The 19673-nt window shown below is 38.8% G+C and overlaps 1 protein-coding gene across 2 annotated transcripts in view; it reads right to left on the reverse strand.

Moving 5' to 3' along the window:
• Positions 1–19673, reverse strand: part of SRGAP1 (SLIT-ROBO Rho GTPase activating protein 1) — a gene marked incomplete at both ends in the record, with an annotated part of 146786 nt that overhangs the window by 32014 nt on the left and 95099 nt on the right. For both annotated transcript variants that reach the window (XM_084289400.1, XM_084289399.1), the window contains 7 exons: positions 1929–1956; positions 6251–6335; positions 6456–6653; positions 9366–9467; positions 10260–10481; positions 17258–17386; positions 17766–17948. In XM_084289400.1, coding sequence (XP_084145526.1) covers positions 1929–1956; positions 6251–6335; positions 6456–6653; positions 9366–9467; positions 10260–10481; positions 17258–17386; positions 17766–17948 — 947 coding nt within the window. The remainder of the gene's footprint in view (positions 1–1928; positions 1957–6250; positions 6336–6455; positions 6654–9365; positions 9468–10259; positions 10482–17257; positions 17387–17765; positions 17949–19673) is intronic.

A 19673-nucleotide genomic window follows, 5' to 3' on the forward strand; every position in this document is an offset into this window, starting at 1 on the left:
ACTTGAGCCAGCAACAGTACGCAGCTTTAACCTTCCACATACAACCATCAGCATCTTTACACGGGGAAAGAAACACTTTGCAAATTAGCTAAAAGGAATTAAAAGGATGTTATCAATGTAGAACAAATAAACAAAAGCAGCCTGGCAGAAAAAAAAAAAGAAAAGAAACAACACACAAAACTTTGGTCTGCAAAACATTCACCTTGCATGTTAGATGTTACGCATGTGATGACTACGACTGAAAGCGATTACAGGAAATAAATATTTTTCTTATTTTGTGAGTGTCATGGCACTCCCCATGCCAACAGCTTCTCTAGTGCCCCTGCATCAGCAGCGCAATGTTTCTATGGCTTCCTCAGGAATCAGTAAAAAATTACAAGGTTTTGGGGAAACAGTAAGGAGCACTACTTCAAATCATAAAACATGAAGTGGTGGGACTCTGGTCCATTCTTGTACTACCTGCTATTTATTTAAAATTCATCTTTAAGAATACCCTCTTCCCTTCTACATTTTAACTTTGATCTTGAAGAACATTATCATTTGCATGTCTTACAGACTGGAAACTTAACCAAACCCTGGGGTAATGGATAGGTGCTACCCAGAGTGGGGAAACTTGTCCCAAGGATCATATGGGGAGGACCTTCTCCCTCAGAGCTTCTTTTTCTTAGTGAACGGGTGTGAGAAGACAGGAGTTAACAGGGCTTCCTCCACTTCACCAAGGTAAAATCATTGCCTAGATCCATTGTTTTCTTTCTGCTTACAGAACAATGAATTTAGGATGAGGTGAGCCTGATGAGTCACCTAAGCTGGAGTCAGGGAAGAACATTTTTCTCATTATGCATAACCTTGCTGACTTCCAGGTACTGCTGGTAGCATCTGGGGTCAGAGTTTAAGCCTCAAAATCAATGTCAGCAATTGGGAAGAATGCTCCGATTTGTCACCACTTTTCAACTGGGGTCACGTAAGGAAGGAAGGTGAGTAAGTCCAGCTGATGGAGCTGAAATGGACAATGAATCAGTGGGAAGAGGAAGAAAGGAGCTCTTAAGTCTGTAGAGATGTTCCCAGGAACATGGGGGCCACACAGAAGAAATTATACAAAACCAAGTGGTCTAGCAAATGCAGAGCCAAAGCTTGATCCAAATTTTTAGCTGGAAGGGCAAAACTTCTGTTCATTTTGTTGTTATAGTTGTTTTGTTTTGCTTTGCTTTGTTTTTAATTCAAGATATGGCGTGGCAGCAAAGTCGTTCCTATCCAGGAAACAAAAAGTAGCAAGAGAAGGCACTGAGCAAGGATGTATTGACTGGATAGGGCAGGGAAGAAAGAGACCAGGAAGGTTAGTCTGGATGTTCCTGCTGCCAGCAGTACGGGAAAGGTGGTGCCCAGAAGCAGCAATATAGGAAAGTGGCAGCTGCAAACTCACAGTCTGATGCCCTCGGGGTTGCAGCATGCCTGTCTGTGTTTATGTCTGGAAGCAGCCTCACAGGTGTGGCATTACACAACCAAAATGTATGTGCTGCACAAAGCGGGGAGACCTAACACAGTCTCCCTTCTCTTCTGTGAAGGTGTAGACACATTTAAGTATCAAATGCATGGATACTGAGGGAAACAGGTATTTTCTTCTGAACTGTGCATTCTGCTCAATAAAGATTTTTTTTTTTTCTAGCACCAAAAATCCACCTGCAATGTCCAAATTCACAAATATTTTCAACGATTTCTCTGCCTCTCCTATCACTGACACTGGCCCAAGCAGCTCACAAGAATGCTGAAATATTAAAATGCTGAATGTTAAAACACACAGTGCCTGCACACAATTTAAGTAACAACAACAATAATGTTACACATCATTAGGAACTTGCTTTATACTGTATGATTTCTATTTTATTTTCCATTTGTAGCTCTCTAAACCAAGTTAAATAAAAATGTCTTACCTTGTTGTCATGTATTCAGCCCTGTGACCTAGAAAAGTTGAATAAACAGGAAACAAAAATGTGCATGTTTTAGGTAGATTTTCAGTTGTTTGCAACTAAATTATGCTTGGTAAATTGCTGTTAACCCTGACGCTCACATTACCAGCAAAAGATAGAAAATTATACAACTAATAAGGCAATGCGGTTATCTACCATCTCCACAGCTGCATTTAAAATCCAAACATAATCCATGTTATGGAATAACTTCTAAGAACCCTGCGCACTATAAAGGATCATTTGATACTGTAAATAATTTGAAGCAAAACTCCAAACAATACCTATTGGTTTTTCGAATGTATTTTCTTTGGCTAAATCAGTACAGAGGTAGAGCTGTGCCAGTATTAGATTACATTTCCCCTGGTGCCTTGTGCCTAAACCTGTTCAGTGCAGAAAATACAAAGCTCTGGTGGGTTGCTGCTCAAAGACTCCTTTTCATTTGTGTAACTGCAGGAAAAAAATACAACACTATCACTGGGAAATTATGCAACACAGACATAAGAGTGACAACTGCATGGAACTGTGCAGAAGCAAATACTGTACTCCAGAAAGGTTCATGGATAACATTTGCAGAACAACAGACCAGTCAGTCAGGCATGTGCCCCATGGAAATGCATGATAATGAGAAGCAAAATAATCAAACAGTAGGATGGTCCTGGTATGGTAAGTTCCCACCAGTCTTATTTTCCCAAAGGGAGATTGCACCCTGTAAATTTACTAGAATTCTTTGAATGTGTCAGTAAAATACTGGGTAAAGGAGAATCAGTGGAATTAACTTCTTCAGAAATGCAAGGTCCTCTGATAAATGTCTTCACAAGAGGCTAACACGTAACTAAACAGCTATGAATTGAATAGCAAAATATTATCACTGATCAAAAATAAGTGAAGAAAAGGAAAACTGAATGGAATTAAATAGTCTATTTTCATCATGACAAAAGTGTAATGGTCATTTACTCAAGCCTTCCCATCCGAACCACTTATGTAATACATTTACTGAAGTTTTAGGGATATCACAGCAGCTAAGGATGTAGAAAATTGTGCAAATAGCTAAAATACTTTTTTATTGAGTCATGAAAAAAACTGTGAATCCCTTCAGATGTGTTTACCAATGTCAGGGAAGAAGACACACAATGGCAAATTGAAGTCAGTATTGACAGTTTCAAATAACAGATATTAGGGAAGGAAGAATTAAATACCTATGCAGCTAGTAGAACTACAGATAACTATGCTGACTCTGAAAATCACTCTGAGCATCACTTGGACTAGCTCTATGATCCCTGTTGAATTTGAAAGTGACACCAAAAAAAAACCCCAAACTTTTAATACAGCAAAAAGAACAAAAATCAGTGAGATGCAAAAGTAATATTATCTGGCAATCTCCTGGTGCACATGAAATACTGCACAGTACTGAATGCCCTCCTCTGAAAATATATTAAGCTCTTGGAAAAAAAATTAATCTCTGGCATTGATAAGATGTGCAAAGTTTGTTGGCACCTATTTTAAAGAGGTGAAAAAGAGCGATGATGAGTATGTTAAATAATTAGTGACATGGAAAGGGAAAATCAGGAACTTCTCCCTGCTCATATAATCAAGGGAAATTCACTGAGACTAAGAATTCCAATAATAAGTGCTAGTTAAACAAGAGATGTTACAAATCCCAAGTCTGGAGGTTTTAAACACATCTCTGATATTTAATAAATGAGGGTAAAAACTATCTGGGACATAGAGTCAATTTCTTTTACAACTGCTTATTCTCTTTTTGCATTTCTCTTTGCTTGGTTCAATAGATGTGCCTTGGGTCTGAATTAACATGGATGTAAGTGTGCTTCCTATGTATAGTATCAATTTTGTTTGAGTATTCCTCATTTACTGTTCCAAATTTGCACATGCATACTCAGCACAGAGCATTTTATCTATCTTCCTTATGCAGATCATGAAAATGCATCTGCAGTGTCCATGAAGAGCAATGGTGTAGTAGCTAGATGATCAGCGGGTACAAAATCCAAATGCTGTCAGTGCTGTGGACACCACGTGTTTTTGAATAAAAGCAAGAGAGAGTGTGCCAAAGAAAATTACTGTTTAGACCATCCTCTCCCTCTCCTCTTTTATTCTTCTTCTCTTCTCTTTCTCCCCTCTCCTCCATCTCCCCCCATTTGTCAGCTGTCTTGCTGAGATGAAAGTTTCCAGAAGAGGCAGTTTGAGTGGAGGAGGGGAGCAGTTAGTTCACTTCCTAAAAAGAAATATTTTCTATACTAGCTAATACTACTAATATTTGTAATTTTACTACCCTTTCAATTCTCTATCCTTTCAATTATCCCTGTTCAAGGCATGCACAGATCCCAGGTCTTCCTTCCCAGGCATGTGTGTTGTCATGCAAGACATACCTCAATAAAGTGGGGTACCCAAAATTTTTAACTCTACAGGAATGGTGGCTTTTGCTCCAAATATTGGCTTTGAGTGTGCATGTATACATTTGCGATACTATTTCTATGGCATGGTGATAGAATAACAACTATGTGCAAAAACAGTGTGGGCAACAGAAATAAATGACTTGGGGTTACAGCTGCTTGGGTCAAAGGGAATGCTTCAAACAGAACAGCCCGAGCACGCCCGAGCACGGCAGAACTGCCCAGAGTCTGACAGCAATTTATCACTTAAGACATCCCGCTGAGCAGTTTTTCTTTGGATTTCCTTTGATATAGCTCTTCCCTTACTTCTTTCCCACATGCATTACGCAAAGGATTCTACTGCCTTTTATTCTTCTCCCTTCAGTAAATGATCGTGTGTTTTACTGGGCTTCCAAATTAAAAATATTTATTTTTCCAAATACATTTTTGTGAGCATTTGGAGGAAAAAATTCCTCATTTTTGACCAACATAGCCGCATGTTTTTTTGTGGGAATAAACTTCTCAGCACTTGGAACCAAATCCTACTAAATGAAAACTTCTATGAGAAAGAATATAATATAATTAGCTGTCTGAAAACAGTTACTACCTTCTACAGTCCAGCCCTGCAAGAAAACACTGCTTATTTCATGCTTAGTTACTCCCTGGACAAGGGCTTTGTTTGGGTCTCAGCCACAGAAATGTTAACAGTTCTTTAGGCACCTTCACAACTGGATTTTTGGATCTGGTGTTTTATATTAAAAGCAAGAAAATTGTCTGATTAACAACACATTTTTTTGGCAGTAAAAAGAAAATAAATTGACATATCCTGTTACTCTTCAGAGAAAAAGTTTCCTTTCTCGTGTCTGAACTTTGAATTACAGTCTTTAACCTTCAGGAGAGGATTTTTATTCTTTGTGGTGTAATACACTTCCTCTCAAGTCTGTAGCACTCTGTGTGGCATGTGGTATGATTTTCCTTTTCCCTTTGGTCCATAAGGAAGTGCCTGCTGGGAGGGCTGCTAAGAGGTGGGCTAGAACTATGCATAGTGCCTGATTCATTGCTGTCCCAATTCATTTTTACTTCCTTTTAATTATGGCAACCTGCTCATTTGGTTTGCATTTTAAGATGTATTTTTTAAAAATTATGGAGTGTGTTCAGGACAATGGATAATTCTCTGTCATCATAATTTGTAAAGATTCAAATAATTGTACATGCAATAATGATAATCAGCAGGTATAGAGCTACGCATTTAGTTTTCATTCATTCCAATTCACAATGAGAAAATACTTTGTAGAATCTCACATTAATTAAGTCTGTAAGAGTCTCGGTACTGGAAGTAGGTGAAGAACAACAGTGAGGTCAGGATTTAACCTATTACCTTTCATAAATGCTTCACTGAGCTGTAACACTGCAAGAAGGACTTTCATGTCCATGTTTCAGAAATGTTGCACTAGTGGGTCCATTTTAAGATTTGTATACTGGATAATTTTGCATGCTTGAAAAATATCACTTTCCCTTAACTCTTAAAAAAAAACAAGTCATCAGGAATCCTGGGGAAGTAGTAATAGTGCATTTATCACAGCTCTCAAATCACCCTGCATTGATCGTGTTAGCTTTCCTTTCAGACATGAGGTTTTTCATTCAATAGTTCCATCTCCAAATATAGTCACTTGTCTAAACATATGCACAGTGGAAATAAGTATCTGTTGAAGAAATAGATTTGATTTAGGGTGTGCAGTCTTACCACTTCATCAAAAGTATGACTGGTTAAAAATCAAATCTATGCTGAGTGGACAATTGAGCTTTAAGCTCTGTCACTTCCTCCAGCATACATCCTGAATTTCAGTGGGTTCACTGTATACTTTGGGATCACTTTTAGGTTTGTTGTGTGATATTTACCTTCTCCAAGTGTCCTCTGCAGCAAGTCATGCTTTGCTTGAAGCTTTGTGATGAGATTACTACCTTCCAAATATTCTCTGAATTTCTGTAGAGATGAAGATCAATCTATTATTATGTATGTGACTTAAATCCCAGGAATTTCTGCACAATGTTTACTTCAGGTGTTTGATCTGTTATCACATGAATGAGGAAGCAACCAACATACCATGAAATAGAATTGCTCGGTTTCCTGCTGGTTAGCTCTTCTTTTTGCAATGCTAGGCTTACTCAGATATGTCTCAGAGACTGTGGACTTCACAGACTCTGTTGAGCGACTGTGCTGGAAACATTCTGACACGTCGTAGTCTTCAATGGTGACCATATCTTGTATTGTCTGCAAAGTAGCCTCTGTTGTTTTCTTAACCTGGTATTAAAAAGCACAACTTAACAAATGGAAAGATAAATACGTACCAGAACAGCCTAGAATGGAAGCTCTTTACTTAAACGAATGGTCTGGCATACTTGCCCAAACGGTGTTGTGTGGACATGAAAAATTAAATGTACTAAACCAGATATCTATGTAACACAAAAATAACATCATTAGGCTTCACATCTAGTTCTCTGCTTTACCATGGTACAATCCATAAATGTTGATGTACTCTTGTGTTGACTGTATGTGAGAGAAATGTGATGTGATTTGATTATGGTCCCTAATTTGGGGCAACGGGAAATAGAGATGACAGGCTGTGCTGAAGGGTTAACTCTTCAGCATATGCCTGAATCTGCTAGTTTCAACTTGTATATTAAAGCATCTGGCTAGCAGAGCATATTCTTCCATGTTAAAAATCCATGGCACTGCACTGTGGTATGAAGGGCAATGATGTCTGGACACAGCTGGAGGAGAGGGCTGGAGAAAGAATATTTTACACCAGTCTCACAGCACTTCCTATGGAGCACAGCCATGATGGAAACCCGGGGATGAATGCCTTGGAACAGAGGATGCAGTGTTTCCACTAGCACTGGAATAAAAGTAACTGGCAAGACTGACAAGGATGTAATTTACCTCCCAGTTCTGCTTTTCTAGACTTTTTAGTAGAGTCAACTGACTCATGCACACTTCTACACATACTTCCAGTGCAGGAAAATAACCTTCTTATGCCTGCCAACATGATTTCTCCCTCTATATCCTTACACTCACTGGTGAAAAATACCTCTCTTGTTCCTTTTGTCTTTGCTACCTTGAGACACTTTCTGAATTCAAGTGTTGTTTTTTTTTTAAAGACTACCATACAAATCTAACAGGCATTACTATTTTGTTCTAGGCATTCAAGACACGACACAGAATGAGAAAAACTCAAATCCCAAAAGCTTATCAAAAAAGCACACACGAACACAAAAACATCCCTGTACTTTAATTGAAGATACCCATTTAAACTGAGGGTCTTTAACACTGCCTTAAATTGGATAAAAGTTCAATTTATAGCCACGATGGGGCCTCTCTCTACTGCTGGAGCAGAAGAAAGAGAACAGCATTGTATTTCTGTAGTTTACAAAAAATGCATTTTGCTAGGTGAGCTATTCCCACGGCAGGCACTCAGTACTCCTGTTTATAAATAGCTGCAGCTGAAAGCATAACAGATTTTGACTCAGCTACCACAAAAGACAGTCCAAATTCCTCTGACCTTCAGAAGTAGTAATTTGGGGACTGGACAGAGCGTGGTCACAGAAGACAGTAACTGTGCTCAGTGGCTTTCTGCCACAGAACTATATGCTATAACATGCCAAAAAAATACATGCCCTGCAAGTTTTCACTGAAGCACTCGCAAAATATAGAACTTAGTACTATAACCACATGGAAAGGTAAAAGATGAAGTTTCCAAACATCTATAAAGCAGACAAGGATCTACATGCGCTTAAAAGAAGCCAAAGAAAATTCTGACAAGTGAAGCATTCATACACATATCAGTATCTCTAGGTAGTTAAACATACAACATCTGAACCAGCTGAACAAGTAGGACTTCAGAAACATAGACCTTTGAGACACTTGATATTAATTCCTGAATTGTACTTCTTTTAACATCTCTGGAACTGCCTCCAAATTCAACCTATTTGACCATTTTGTAACAGGCATGAAAAGTGGTAGTTTTATATCTGATGCATGTTTAATCTCCTAAGAAAAGACTAAGTGCAAATTCTGTGGTTTTCCATGTTTATCACATCCACAAAGCTGGCTACTAAAGGAGCCTCTACATAGCACTTTGCCAGTGATCTTCCAAATTAAGTTCTACATCAGGCTAAATGGGTCTCAGGAAGTAGTGTGAAGTGATGGGCATATGAACATGGGAAAAAAATCAGCCTGTTTCAACTCTTTTAACTCTTTTCAGCTCAATGGTTCTCCAAAATTGAACAGTTATAGAAGAACCGAGTTATTTCAATAATTCAAAAGAGCACTAGCATTTGAGTGTCTGGAAGCAAACATTTGGTTAAAAGAAAAAAAGAAGAAAAAAGCACCCTCTAAAATACAAGAGATCCTTTAAAAATCAAAACTACTGGATGAAATATGTGGGTAAATAAATAAAATGGTTAGGAAAAAAACATCAGGTGTTTTTTTCTCTGTTGAAAGTTATTTACACAGTAAATTTATTTTCATATTTTCATATAATTATTCACGATTGATAAATAAAAGTGTGAAAACAGACTAAAATAATTTTGGAGACAGATGTATAGAAGCATATGAATATACATATGTTTTAGCTGAAACTGAATTACCTCAAACCTCTCCTGAAAAGGACAATGAACAATACATATGCAGTCAACACATGTTGCTGTTTCGTTCTGGTTTGTTAGTATACTTGGCTCAGGCAAACAGCCATGCTTACTGCAAGCCAAATCCTGCATTCTTTTACATCCCCTGAAATGTCTCCAACAGAAAAAAAAAAAAAAAGAGGTATATAAGAAGCTTTTTCTATCATGGTTCTAACTTAGCATATTTGCCAGTATTTGTTTTTAAAATTACGACAGCTCATATAGATTGGAGCCATTTTAGTGTTGTTTACATGCTTCTGACAAGGTAGAGAACAATGCATCTTCCTGAAAATAGTGTCTGATGCATAGGCCATGCATACACAGACCTTACCTCCTCATTTTCAATTTTGAGAGTGGCCAGCCGTGACTGTAGCTGCTGATACCTAAGCATAAGCTCTGCTTGCACAGGTTGCTGGGCAGTGACTTGACAAACCTAATAAAGAATCAGAAAGAGCTGTGAGATACAAAGAAGAAAAAAATTCAAGTCTTTGGTTGCTCTCCTTAACATGAGGTGAATTCCTATCAATGCCACTAAAATGCAATAAAGCAGACAATAAAACGTAATCATCTACATTTAAAGCGTTTATATGCTATGAGGTGTGGAAGTACACACCCCATTTTAGGACTACAGAGCACAGCCCTGTTTGTATGGCTGCTTTGTGTTGCTTCTCTGTCATACAGCAATGCAAACCCTGGAGTTCCCTTCCTGTGAAGATGTACACAGGTGATTCTGCATTCTGCTTTGCTACTGGCCTTTGGAATGCAAGAACAGGGCACAGCTGGGAAACCCCGTACTCTTGAAATCTCCAGATGATAAAATAGAGAACAAAGGGAAAGGGCTGCATTTCAGTGGGCACGGCTTGGAGATCTCCAGCTGCTCTCAAATAACAATCACAAGTTCTGTTACAGGAGAGAGGGGTAGTGAAAACATAAAGTCACTACTTACCTTGGTGCCGGACTGAGCACAGGCTCACCAGCAAATCTTCTGGATATGTCATAACGTGTGATACAGAATATAATAACACACAACACCTTTTATTTGGGAACTCTGAAGAAGCTCAGAACAGTGCTGCAAGTTTTGCAAAAGGTTATTGCTGATCTACTTGATTTTGGGTAGCAATAGCAGCTGTTACCATTCTGTGTCTTTGTCAAAGGGGATAACATTTCTATCCTGGTGTATAGGAAGAGAAATAACCACTGTGGGGATATTTGTCACTATACAGACCTCATCACCCATATGAGACTGGAACTCAAATTTCATTGGTGGACAAAAAGCAGTGGGGTACATTTCCATGAATCTCTGCTTGTCACTTCGTGGCTCCAAGCTGTCAACCGCATTTTCAATGATGTCTAGTCCCTCATGCCTGGAAGTTTCAAGGTTATACTCTGCAGAAAGATATGTTCTTAGGGCTCTGTTCAGACTTGCGTGGTATCCAAGATCACAACACTAATAACAGAAAAAAGGGAGAAGAAAACCAGTTAAAAGGCAAGAACACCATTCCAATACACAAAACCATAAATTATCACTAAAATTTTATGTCCAGAAATTTTTCTGTCTTCAAAGTATTCTACAAAATATCTTGTACATCAAAACATGGTATTAGGGTCAAAACAGTAAGCATTTAGTATCCTAATTTTATTGCAAAAATTAAAGGACAGTTTTGGAAAAGAGATCAAGTGTACAAGTACAGCAATACATGTATGTTTGGATTTGTTTATCTGATACAGATGTGCAATGACTGCATTTACATAGAAAAGTTCTGGGACTCCAGCAAGAAGTGGGCTGGACTTTTACAATACTGTAAAGTATTATTGACATGTAAAGTATTATTGTCATGTAAGCCTCAGATAATCTATTTAAATATATCTTGATATACCTACGCATCTAAATCAATGCTAGCACCTAACTGAAAATGAATCAGTTCTTGCTAACCATGTATGTGCCATGACAGAAAAACAAAAACAAAAACAAAACCACAACTGCTTCCCCCATTAGTGACTTAAAGCCCACCCAGCTCCAACCCCCTACCATGGCAGGGACACCTCCCACCACACCAGGTTGCCCAAAGCCCCATCCAGCCTGGCCTTGAGCACCTCCAGGGATGGGGCATCCACAGCTGCTCTGGGCAGCCTGTGCCAGGGCCTCACAACCCTCATAGTAAAGAATTTCTTCCAAATATCTAATTTAAATCTCCCCTCTTTTAGTTTGAAGCCATTACTCCTTGTAGCTAACACACTCCCTGACAGAGTCCCTCCCCAGCTCTCCTGCAGGCCCCCGTTAGGTACAGGAAGGCCGCTGTAAGGTCTCCTTGGAGCCTTCTCTTCTCCAGGCTGAACAACCCCAGCTCCCTCAGCCTGTCTCCGCAGGAGAGGTGCTCCAACCCTCTGATCACCTTTGTGGCCCTCCCTTGGACTTGTTCTAATACTTCCATGTCCTCTGGTGCTGAGTGCTCCAGGGCTGAACACAGCACACCGGGTGAAATCATCGCCATCGATGCAGTGCCAACAGTTGCACATCCTTTCCCCTGACAGTACAAGCGTACTTACTGTAAACACCTTATTTCCCATGCTCAGACAGAACCAGCAATACACATCATTACTAAATGCAGAGTCATAATTTATCTCTTTTATTTCTAGGGATGAGAATAACCCTGGAATATAATTGAAACCTAATTGGTAAAATGTAAATTGTGTTTGTTCCTGAATTTTAAACACCCTACATTTGCATTATTTATTACCAGTTAATATTTTAACGGAATGGCTGAATATATTTTTAAAGCGTTGCAGCAGAAGTGTATCAAGTGATTGTTTTCTTAATCCCCTCTTCCCCCCATTTAATAGTATCTTAATAGCAGAGATACTATTAGAGATAATAGTATCTGTAGCTTGTGCTCGGTGAGCTTCCAGGTAATGGCAGGAGCACTGCAAACCTCTCTGGCACCCCCATACTGGAGCATCAGTCTGCTAACAGCTGCGTACAAAGAAGTGTTCTTTATTTGAAAAAGTGTGCTTAGGCTTGACTCGGTCCAGGGTCAAACTGACCAGAAATCTGTTGGCAAGCATTCTGCAGCAGAGGAAAGTAGCCAAAATTTCTCATCTCATAGGGTGTCTGCTGGAAATTGCTGCAGTTTTAGGAGAGATTTGTCCCTGGCAGAGGACAATGTATGTCTAGGGCAGTCAGGGAGCACACCGCCTCTGCCTACCTCCATCCCTCCTGGATGCCCAGCCACAACTTAAAATCCTTCCCTGCAGAACTCAAGAGCCAAGTGATGCATTTGGGTAAAGAAGCAGTTTGAATTCAGTTGTCTGTATACCATGTTTATACACATCCCTCCTGCACAGCTATTACAAACCCTTACAACTCATTAGGAATCATGTTCCCTTCCCTTTCCTCCTTATTTAATAAAAGAGAAAAAGACAGAGAGACAGAAAGACAGACACATGCACAAGGGTAGGAAAGAGAGTTTTCAACCTATTTACCATACTTAAATCTGTGTGTTCAAGAGAAACAAACCACTACCTAAAAACTAGCTCTTGAACTATTTAAAGAAAAAGGAAAAAAGCTGCCATGTTCATTCAAACACACATGGCTTAGCCTCTTTCTTTTGCATTTATACAATGGAAGTGTGTTTCATGTACCATAACAGCCACTCAATTTTTATATTAAAGCCCATCCATATTTCAAAGATACCCAGTCCCAAAAATATTGTTTCTAAAAGGAAAAATCTCACGGTGTTTTTCTCTTGTTCTGCGTCAAATCAGATCTCATATTTAATTCACTATCGTGGATGAAAAAGACAGACTAAAAGTGATGATAAGAAAGTGGTTCAGGGAAGCTGTTTTATTTCGCGTGCATTAGTTTGAGAGAGACCTCAAGGAAGACTAAATTGAGAGGAAGTAAGAAATGGAGGGCAATGCTTCATTTAGCATGGCCAACTATCCATGTGTTATAAAACTACAGGCATTTAGAGCCTGTATTTTGGAGGATTAATAGAAATCACACTGAATTACTACTATAGATGTAGGGGGGGTTGATACAGCTGTTTTACAAGTTGGAGTATAACACTGCAGCCTTGCAGCTTGATGCAAGACCTTCACTGTTTAACCCCTAATCTACTCAGTAACTACCATCTGATCAGGAATGAAAGCCTCGGTTATTATCTGCAGATGATAACAGCTGTACAGGGTAACAAATACTGTTTCCCAGCCAAGAAAAAGGATTCCTCCAGTGAAGCAGAATATCCTGCCAGACTAAGGCTTTATTTTTTTCTTTATATTTTTTTTCAGTGTTAATGCCAGCAGAGCAAACAGGAACAAAATCCAGAACCTGAACGAATGCCTTGTGAGTGGAATTTAAAATGCCTGGATTTAGAATTTTACTTCAAAAAAATACGTAAAAGTAGAATTTGTATAAGTAGTACTATATTTTTAAAACCAAAATGAAAAATTATAAGACATTGCAACTCTTACTTCTGCCAGGCTGGCAGAAAACTGAGAGACAAAGATATTCTTAACCTGGAAACAGCTCTGCCACCATACCAACTCACAGCTATTCAGAGAGAAGAGCATTATTTTCATCTGTTAGCACTAGTGATGGTTTAGAGATGCCTACAATGGAGACAACACTTGGTGCATTTGCTCATTATTAACACTAATAATGTAAAGTACTGCTACTAAACTGCTGCTGCCCAACCCTGGAAGAAAACAAACAAACAAACAAACAACAAACCACACACCACTTCTGAGGTATTACAAAAAGGTAGATATGTATGCACTTACACATACATGCATGCATACATGATTCTCATGAAAAAAAAAAAAAAGTAGACCTAAAAGACTTGTAAAGCTCAAATGAGCAACCACACTTAGCCAAAAGAAATATGAATCCTTGAGATTCGCTCATCAGGACACTAAGGTGACAGCCTGGAGTCAGTAAGACCTGCTATCAATCTATGGGCTAGAGAGATGAGATGTCAGTTGGTGCAGTAAGACACGAAGATGAGGAATGAGAGAATGAAGTCACAGACTATGAGTTTTATTGCATTTCAGGATTTGTAAAGACTTTTGGTTGGGTAAAGTAGAGGGAGATGAGTGATGCATTTGGGATATGTGTGAAAAATTAATTTTGTAATTTGCATTTTATTCTTATTTGGAATTTAATCTGAAGCAGTCTCAAGAGCATTTACTTTCTTTATTGCACCCCAGAGTATATTTAGGCTTGAACAAAACAAACTGCAGTGCTTAGCACAGAGCTGCAACCAAACAACCAAGCTGATCTTCATTTCATTTCAGGAACAATAATAAAATTATAATGCCAATAGAGACAGAAATTCATAAAAATGCCTTAACCTCTAAATAAGTCATGTTCTAATCATCCCTGGTACACAAACATCAACATTCAAATCAAAGGGATCTGACTGTACACATCATATTTATGAGAACTTACAATAAAGACTGTGAGCTGCATACGCTCTAGCCTAATTTTAAACTTGCTTCTGTGAATGATTAACAAAGAACCTTTACTGAATAAATTAAGTTTGTAACAGCTTAATGCTCTCTAACTTCCTAACCATCCAAAGCATGTAGACTGCAATTAGATATTTGGAAACTCCACTTTAAGGAAGATCAACACATAAACATTGTATTTATGCCAGTAGCAGAACTACAGTGAAATTAGTTTTGATCACTATTTCCTAGCACTTACCTTCAGATCACAAGAATGCATGCTAACTCTGATAGAAGTTCCTTACCTTCCTCTTATACTCAGATAAAACTCACAAACACAAACACATGGAACTCTTTAAATAAATGAGTCATAATTTGTGCCACATGGACAGATGCTGGTACTAATAGTCTGCTTAGCAGGGGTGTGTATGCTACTATTCCTCAGAAATCCACAATCTTAAAAAAAAATCTATGTATCAGACAAAGCTTATTTAATTTAGCTAAAAAGCACTCTGCTACTTCCTACATGATACACATAAGGAGAAAAACTAATCCTGTCCTTCACTTGAAAAAGATCCTACTACATATTCAAAAGAGAAGAAATATTCATCAGAAAAATCAAATTTCTCTAGAACAATATGGTGAGAGCAGAAATACACTGTACGTATCAAATCCTGCTTATCCCCCCACTTCTCTGCAAATGTTGGTCCCAGCCTTCAGCTCACGAAATGCATTAAAGCATCTAGCTAAGACTCCAGTAATATTTTATCTTGCTTTTATCACAAGGGCTTAAGATGAACACCACATCATCATTTTAAGTCAGAAGCCCTGAGCTTTGTTAATGAAATGAACGAGTTGAACAGTTCAGACTGAGTTCATCTAAGGAACTGCAACTTAGGATTTTCCATATGAGCCTCACAAATCAAGTTGCAGTGGAAAAAAATCTTTAATATATAAGTAAATCCCACAACCATCCCCAATTTTGTTACAAACAGTTCACTGTGCTCCTCCATATATTTATCCCATTTTCATCAGACATATTTATCAGTAATGTAGGAAAACATTCACTTTCATTTACAATCAACATCAACAGCTCAGGGAGATCTAAATCCCCTCCATGTTAACTGAAATTCAGACACAAAGGAGAAGTAATCTCCTTCTGCAAAGAGAGAGAGAGTTCAGGGAAGCACAGAAAGAAAAGCAGTCAAATAAGGACAAAGTAGAGGGGGTAAAGAGTGAAATAACCACCCCTGCTCTGAAAACTCAAAATCGTCCCATTACATTAGTAGATTTACAGAATGAGGTAGTCTGGATTGTTGTAACATATGGTCAGTGGGAAGTATGTCTCACATTCTGATGATATAACCCGAAAATCTTGCCAAGACTCTTGCATTTACAGAAAGTGTTTCCTCTGTCAAGTAGTAAACACTCCGTCTAGATAGCAGTGCTTTCACAGAATATTCTGATTAAATACAAATGTCTGCAAGACACTTCCTTTAAAGAAGCTCAGTCAGATTGAGTTGGCTCTGAAGCAAATTCTGGTCACACGTTTATAGCCAACTCTTACAGAACAGTGATGAAAAGGACATTTAAATTTTCCATTTAAATTCTTTAGAGAAGTGTAATTTCTAAAGCCATTTCACCAAAATAATGTTATTCATGGCTTGGAAAAAGCCACTCAAAGTAGGTATTGTTTTCCAGCATTAAGAAATATTGCAAAATGTAAATTTCTGTTGAAGAGTAGAGCTGCTAGAAAGCTCTAGACTTCATGGTTGTGTAAGTATCTCTTCAAACACGAACTCCAAAGAGTGTTATCTTTGTATATATGTACAGAGAGCTTCAGCTCGCTTCTCCTCACAATTCTTTGTGAAGCTCCAGGGCTGTGGTTTCTACAGCATTCACTGCTATGGCAAACTCTGTGAACATCGGTAAGAACCAGAAGCATTTTCCACTCTGAAAAAGTTTTGACACAGTAGGAACATACCCTGGAGACATTTCCTGGGAAATGTGAGCTCTAAAAGAGAAGGCAGGAGAGAAGACTAAATCAGCATCTTTCCAGCCTCTGAAGGGGTACAGGTCCCACAGGAGTCTGTACTGGGCCCAGTACTGTTTACTCTCTTTATTAATGACATAGACAGTGGGGTCAAGTGCACCCTCAGCAAGTTTGCAGATGACATCAAGCTAAGTAGGGCAGTTGATACAAGACAGGGAAAGGATGCCGTCCAGAAGGACTTGGACATAATCAAAAAGTGATCCCAGATAAACCTCATGAAGCTCAAGAAGTCTAAGGTGCTGCAACTGGGTTGGGGCAATCCCAAACATCACTACAGACTGGATGATGAATGGATGGAGAGTAGCCATGAGGAGAAAGACTTGGGGATATTGGTGGATGAAAAATTGGACGTGAGCTGGCAGCATGCACTTGCATTTAAGATGTTTATGTTCTAAGAAATATATGTAGTCAATAAATAGTTTAATAGCACAAAATGGAATATTCTACTTTTTATGTTATTTCTGTCATATTTGCTTTTGCCACATAGGGAAGAAAGGTACCATTCTAACTTTAAAAGACAGGGTTCAGCATCTTATTTGCACTTTATTTTGTGAAATATAAAGCTGAAAGGAGTATCTGCTAATTATTCCACACAAATTATGAATGATGAATGTATTGTCATATGGGCAACCCATATGACTAATGTATTCCCTTTGAAAATGAAAAACATTATACGTATTATTTGTGAACGAAATAAAGATAAAAATAAATGTGCAAATACTTACGTCAATTAAATCTGAAAGGTCATGAATATAATACTTGAAAACAGAAGCATTGGTTGCTTCAAGGGTGAGCAGGTATTCATTACGGGCCTTAATAGATTTCAGCTTGTTTTCAGAATATTTTGCTTGACGCTAGGAAAGAGATTGAATATGAATGTATTTGAATCACTTAATTGATGATATGTAGCAAAAATGGAAACAATTCAAGCAAACATTCCCATTAACAAGAAAGAACCTTAACTGGCAGCCTATTATTCATATAAAAATGTAATACAAAGTGATAACTTAGTATTTCGTTCCAAATATAACAAACCTTGTAGTAAGAATTATAAAGTATTCCCTTCTCTGATCTGCAATTAAATCAAGTTGTCTATAACCCACTGCTAGTTTATTATGTGTACCTTGTTTAATTTTATTTCCCAGCTGGACTTCTCTGTCTAATATCATGCTAAAGAATGTCAGAAATGCATTGAAATTACTTCATATGAAGCAAAATAAAAGGACTATTTACTTTTTCCTTCATTTTTTCAATCTTTTTCACAGAGCTCCGTCTCTGGTGCCTTTCTTCTAGTCGAATATGAAAAACAGGGTCTCCCGACCTCCCAATCTGTTTTTCTTCTTGCTTCTCTGCCTCCTTCAGTTTGCTTTCTGCACTGATGCTCTCTGCATGATACATGTGGTATGTTTTCATGACCTGCAAAAGACAGAATCAAAAAGGAATTAGGAGAAAATGAAAACAAAAAGGTACATACAGAAAAAGAATGGGGTCATTGAATAAAATGTTCTCTTATAAAGATGGAATTTGGATAAGTTTCCTTGCCAACACAGGCTGAGGACTTCCAGTTGCATTTTTATTTTCTGATTTATTCAACACTATCCCATTATAGCTTATATAGAGCTTATAGGCTTTATTAATGACTGACTTTCAGTGAGGCCTTTGGATGATGCTAGAATTGTCACTATTCACTTTAAATAAATGGGTGTTTATATATCTAAAATTCTAAAAGTTCAGAGTGCTTTACCAAGCACTGTGAATAAAGAGGAAGATGATGGAGAACCAGCCATCATGTAAGGGTATGAGACTGTCTCTCATTCTGCCTCACTTCTGCCCAGAAGACCTCGTATCTCAGAAACATTTGGTAAGTGATTGGGCAGCAGGCTATCAAATATTTAAGCCAACAGTTGTGCAGAAAATATTTTCTAGGATTTTTTTTTTTCATTGCTCTGACAGGAAAGAACCAAATCCTTGTTATTAAACTTCAGGACTCTGTATGAAAGCCTGAAATGATGAGCAATAAAACTAAATCAATATCAGGGCCATATCTCTCTTACTTCCTCAGTACTAAGGTAATGGCTCTGCTGGAGGCACTGAGTGTTTGAAAACAGGCGGATATGCTTCGCTGTGAGGACAGGGGAAGGAAGCAGGGACAACAGGAAGCTTCAGTCTGGGGACAGGTCCCTGGTCAGCCGAATCGCTGTCAAAGGCCTGGAGAGAAGCTGCGTCTAACCACGCAGCCAGCAGATCAGCCGTGATGTAGAACTGGCCAGCTCTCCAAACATGAGCTGGAGAAGGAGCAGTCTGATAGAGGAGACATGAAGACTTCTCCTCCTTCCCCCATAACACCACGATTGTTCCTGCACACACACTTGCTGTGTGGCCAGGAGAGCATGGACCCCCGGACTGCAAACACAGCGGGCTTCATGCAAGGAACAAGGTGGGGAGGCAACCTCAGGCATCCTCAGGCCTCCTCTCTTCTTCACGGGGTGCTGGAGCACTCTCTCCAGCAGATGTCATCTTTGAGCCCAGACTACCCAAGCCACATTCATTTCCAAAGGATACAGCCAGGGAGGAGTCAAAGGGTCCCCCATTCCTCCTTCAGCGGGGCTTGGTGTGGCCTGCTGAAGGGAGAGCCTCGTCTGGGGAACTGCCCAACGCTGCAGTGCTGATGCTACTGATACAACTGGAATAGGTTTGGTACTAAAAATTAAACAGGTGACTTTTCACCAGCTTTTCGTAGTAAGGTAAAAAATGTCAGAGATGTGCATCAAAAGCTGTGGTCTTATTTTTAAAAACACGTGTTCACAGCTCTCTGTGGAAACACTGGATGCACAAAGGCAACAGCTGGCGCCCACAGTCTGAATGGATGGGGCAAAACTGTGAAAACAAAACAAAACAAAAAAAAAGAGCTGAAAAGAGGATGCAAGCCTGCAGAGCTGAGATCCTCACTGTTTCCAGTTTAACCTAACAGCATGTTTAGCTTCCTATATCCTGCACTGTTACCAAAAGCATTTTTAAAGCTGTCAATATCCTCTGCCCAGGGTATCTAACTCATATAGCCACATGGAAATACCTAGTGAAAAGAAAGAAATACACTTCTTAAAGAAGTTTTTTTATGAAATAAACCTGAAAAAGCACAGA

This window comes from Netta rufina (assembly GCF_964035555.1).
Source record: "Netta rufina genome assembly, chromosome: 1".
In the NCBI taxonomy this organism is placed as follows: domain Eukaryota; kingdom Metazoa; phylum Chordata; class Aves; order Anseriformes; family Anatidae; genus Netta; species Netta rufina.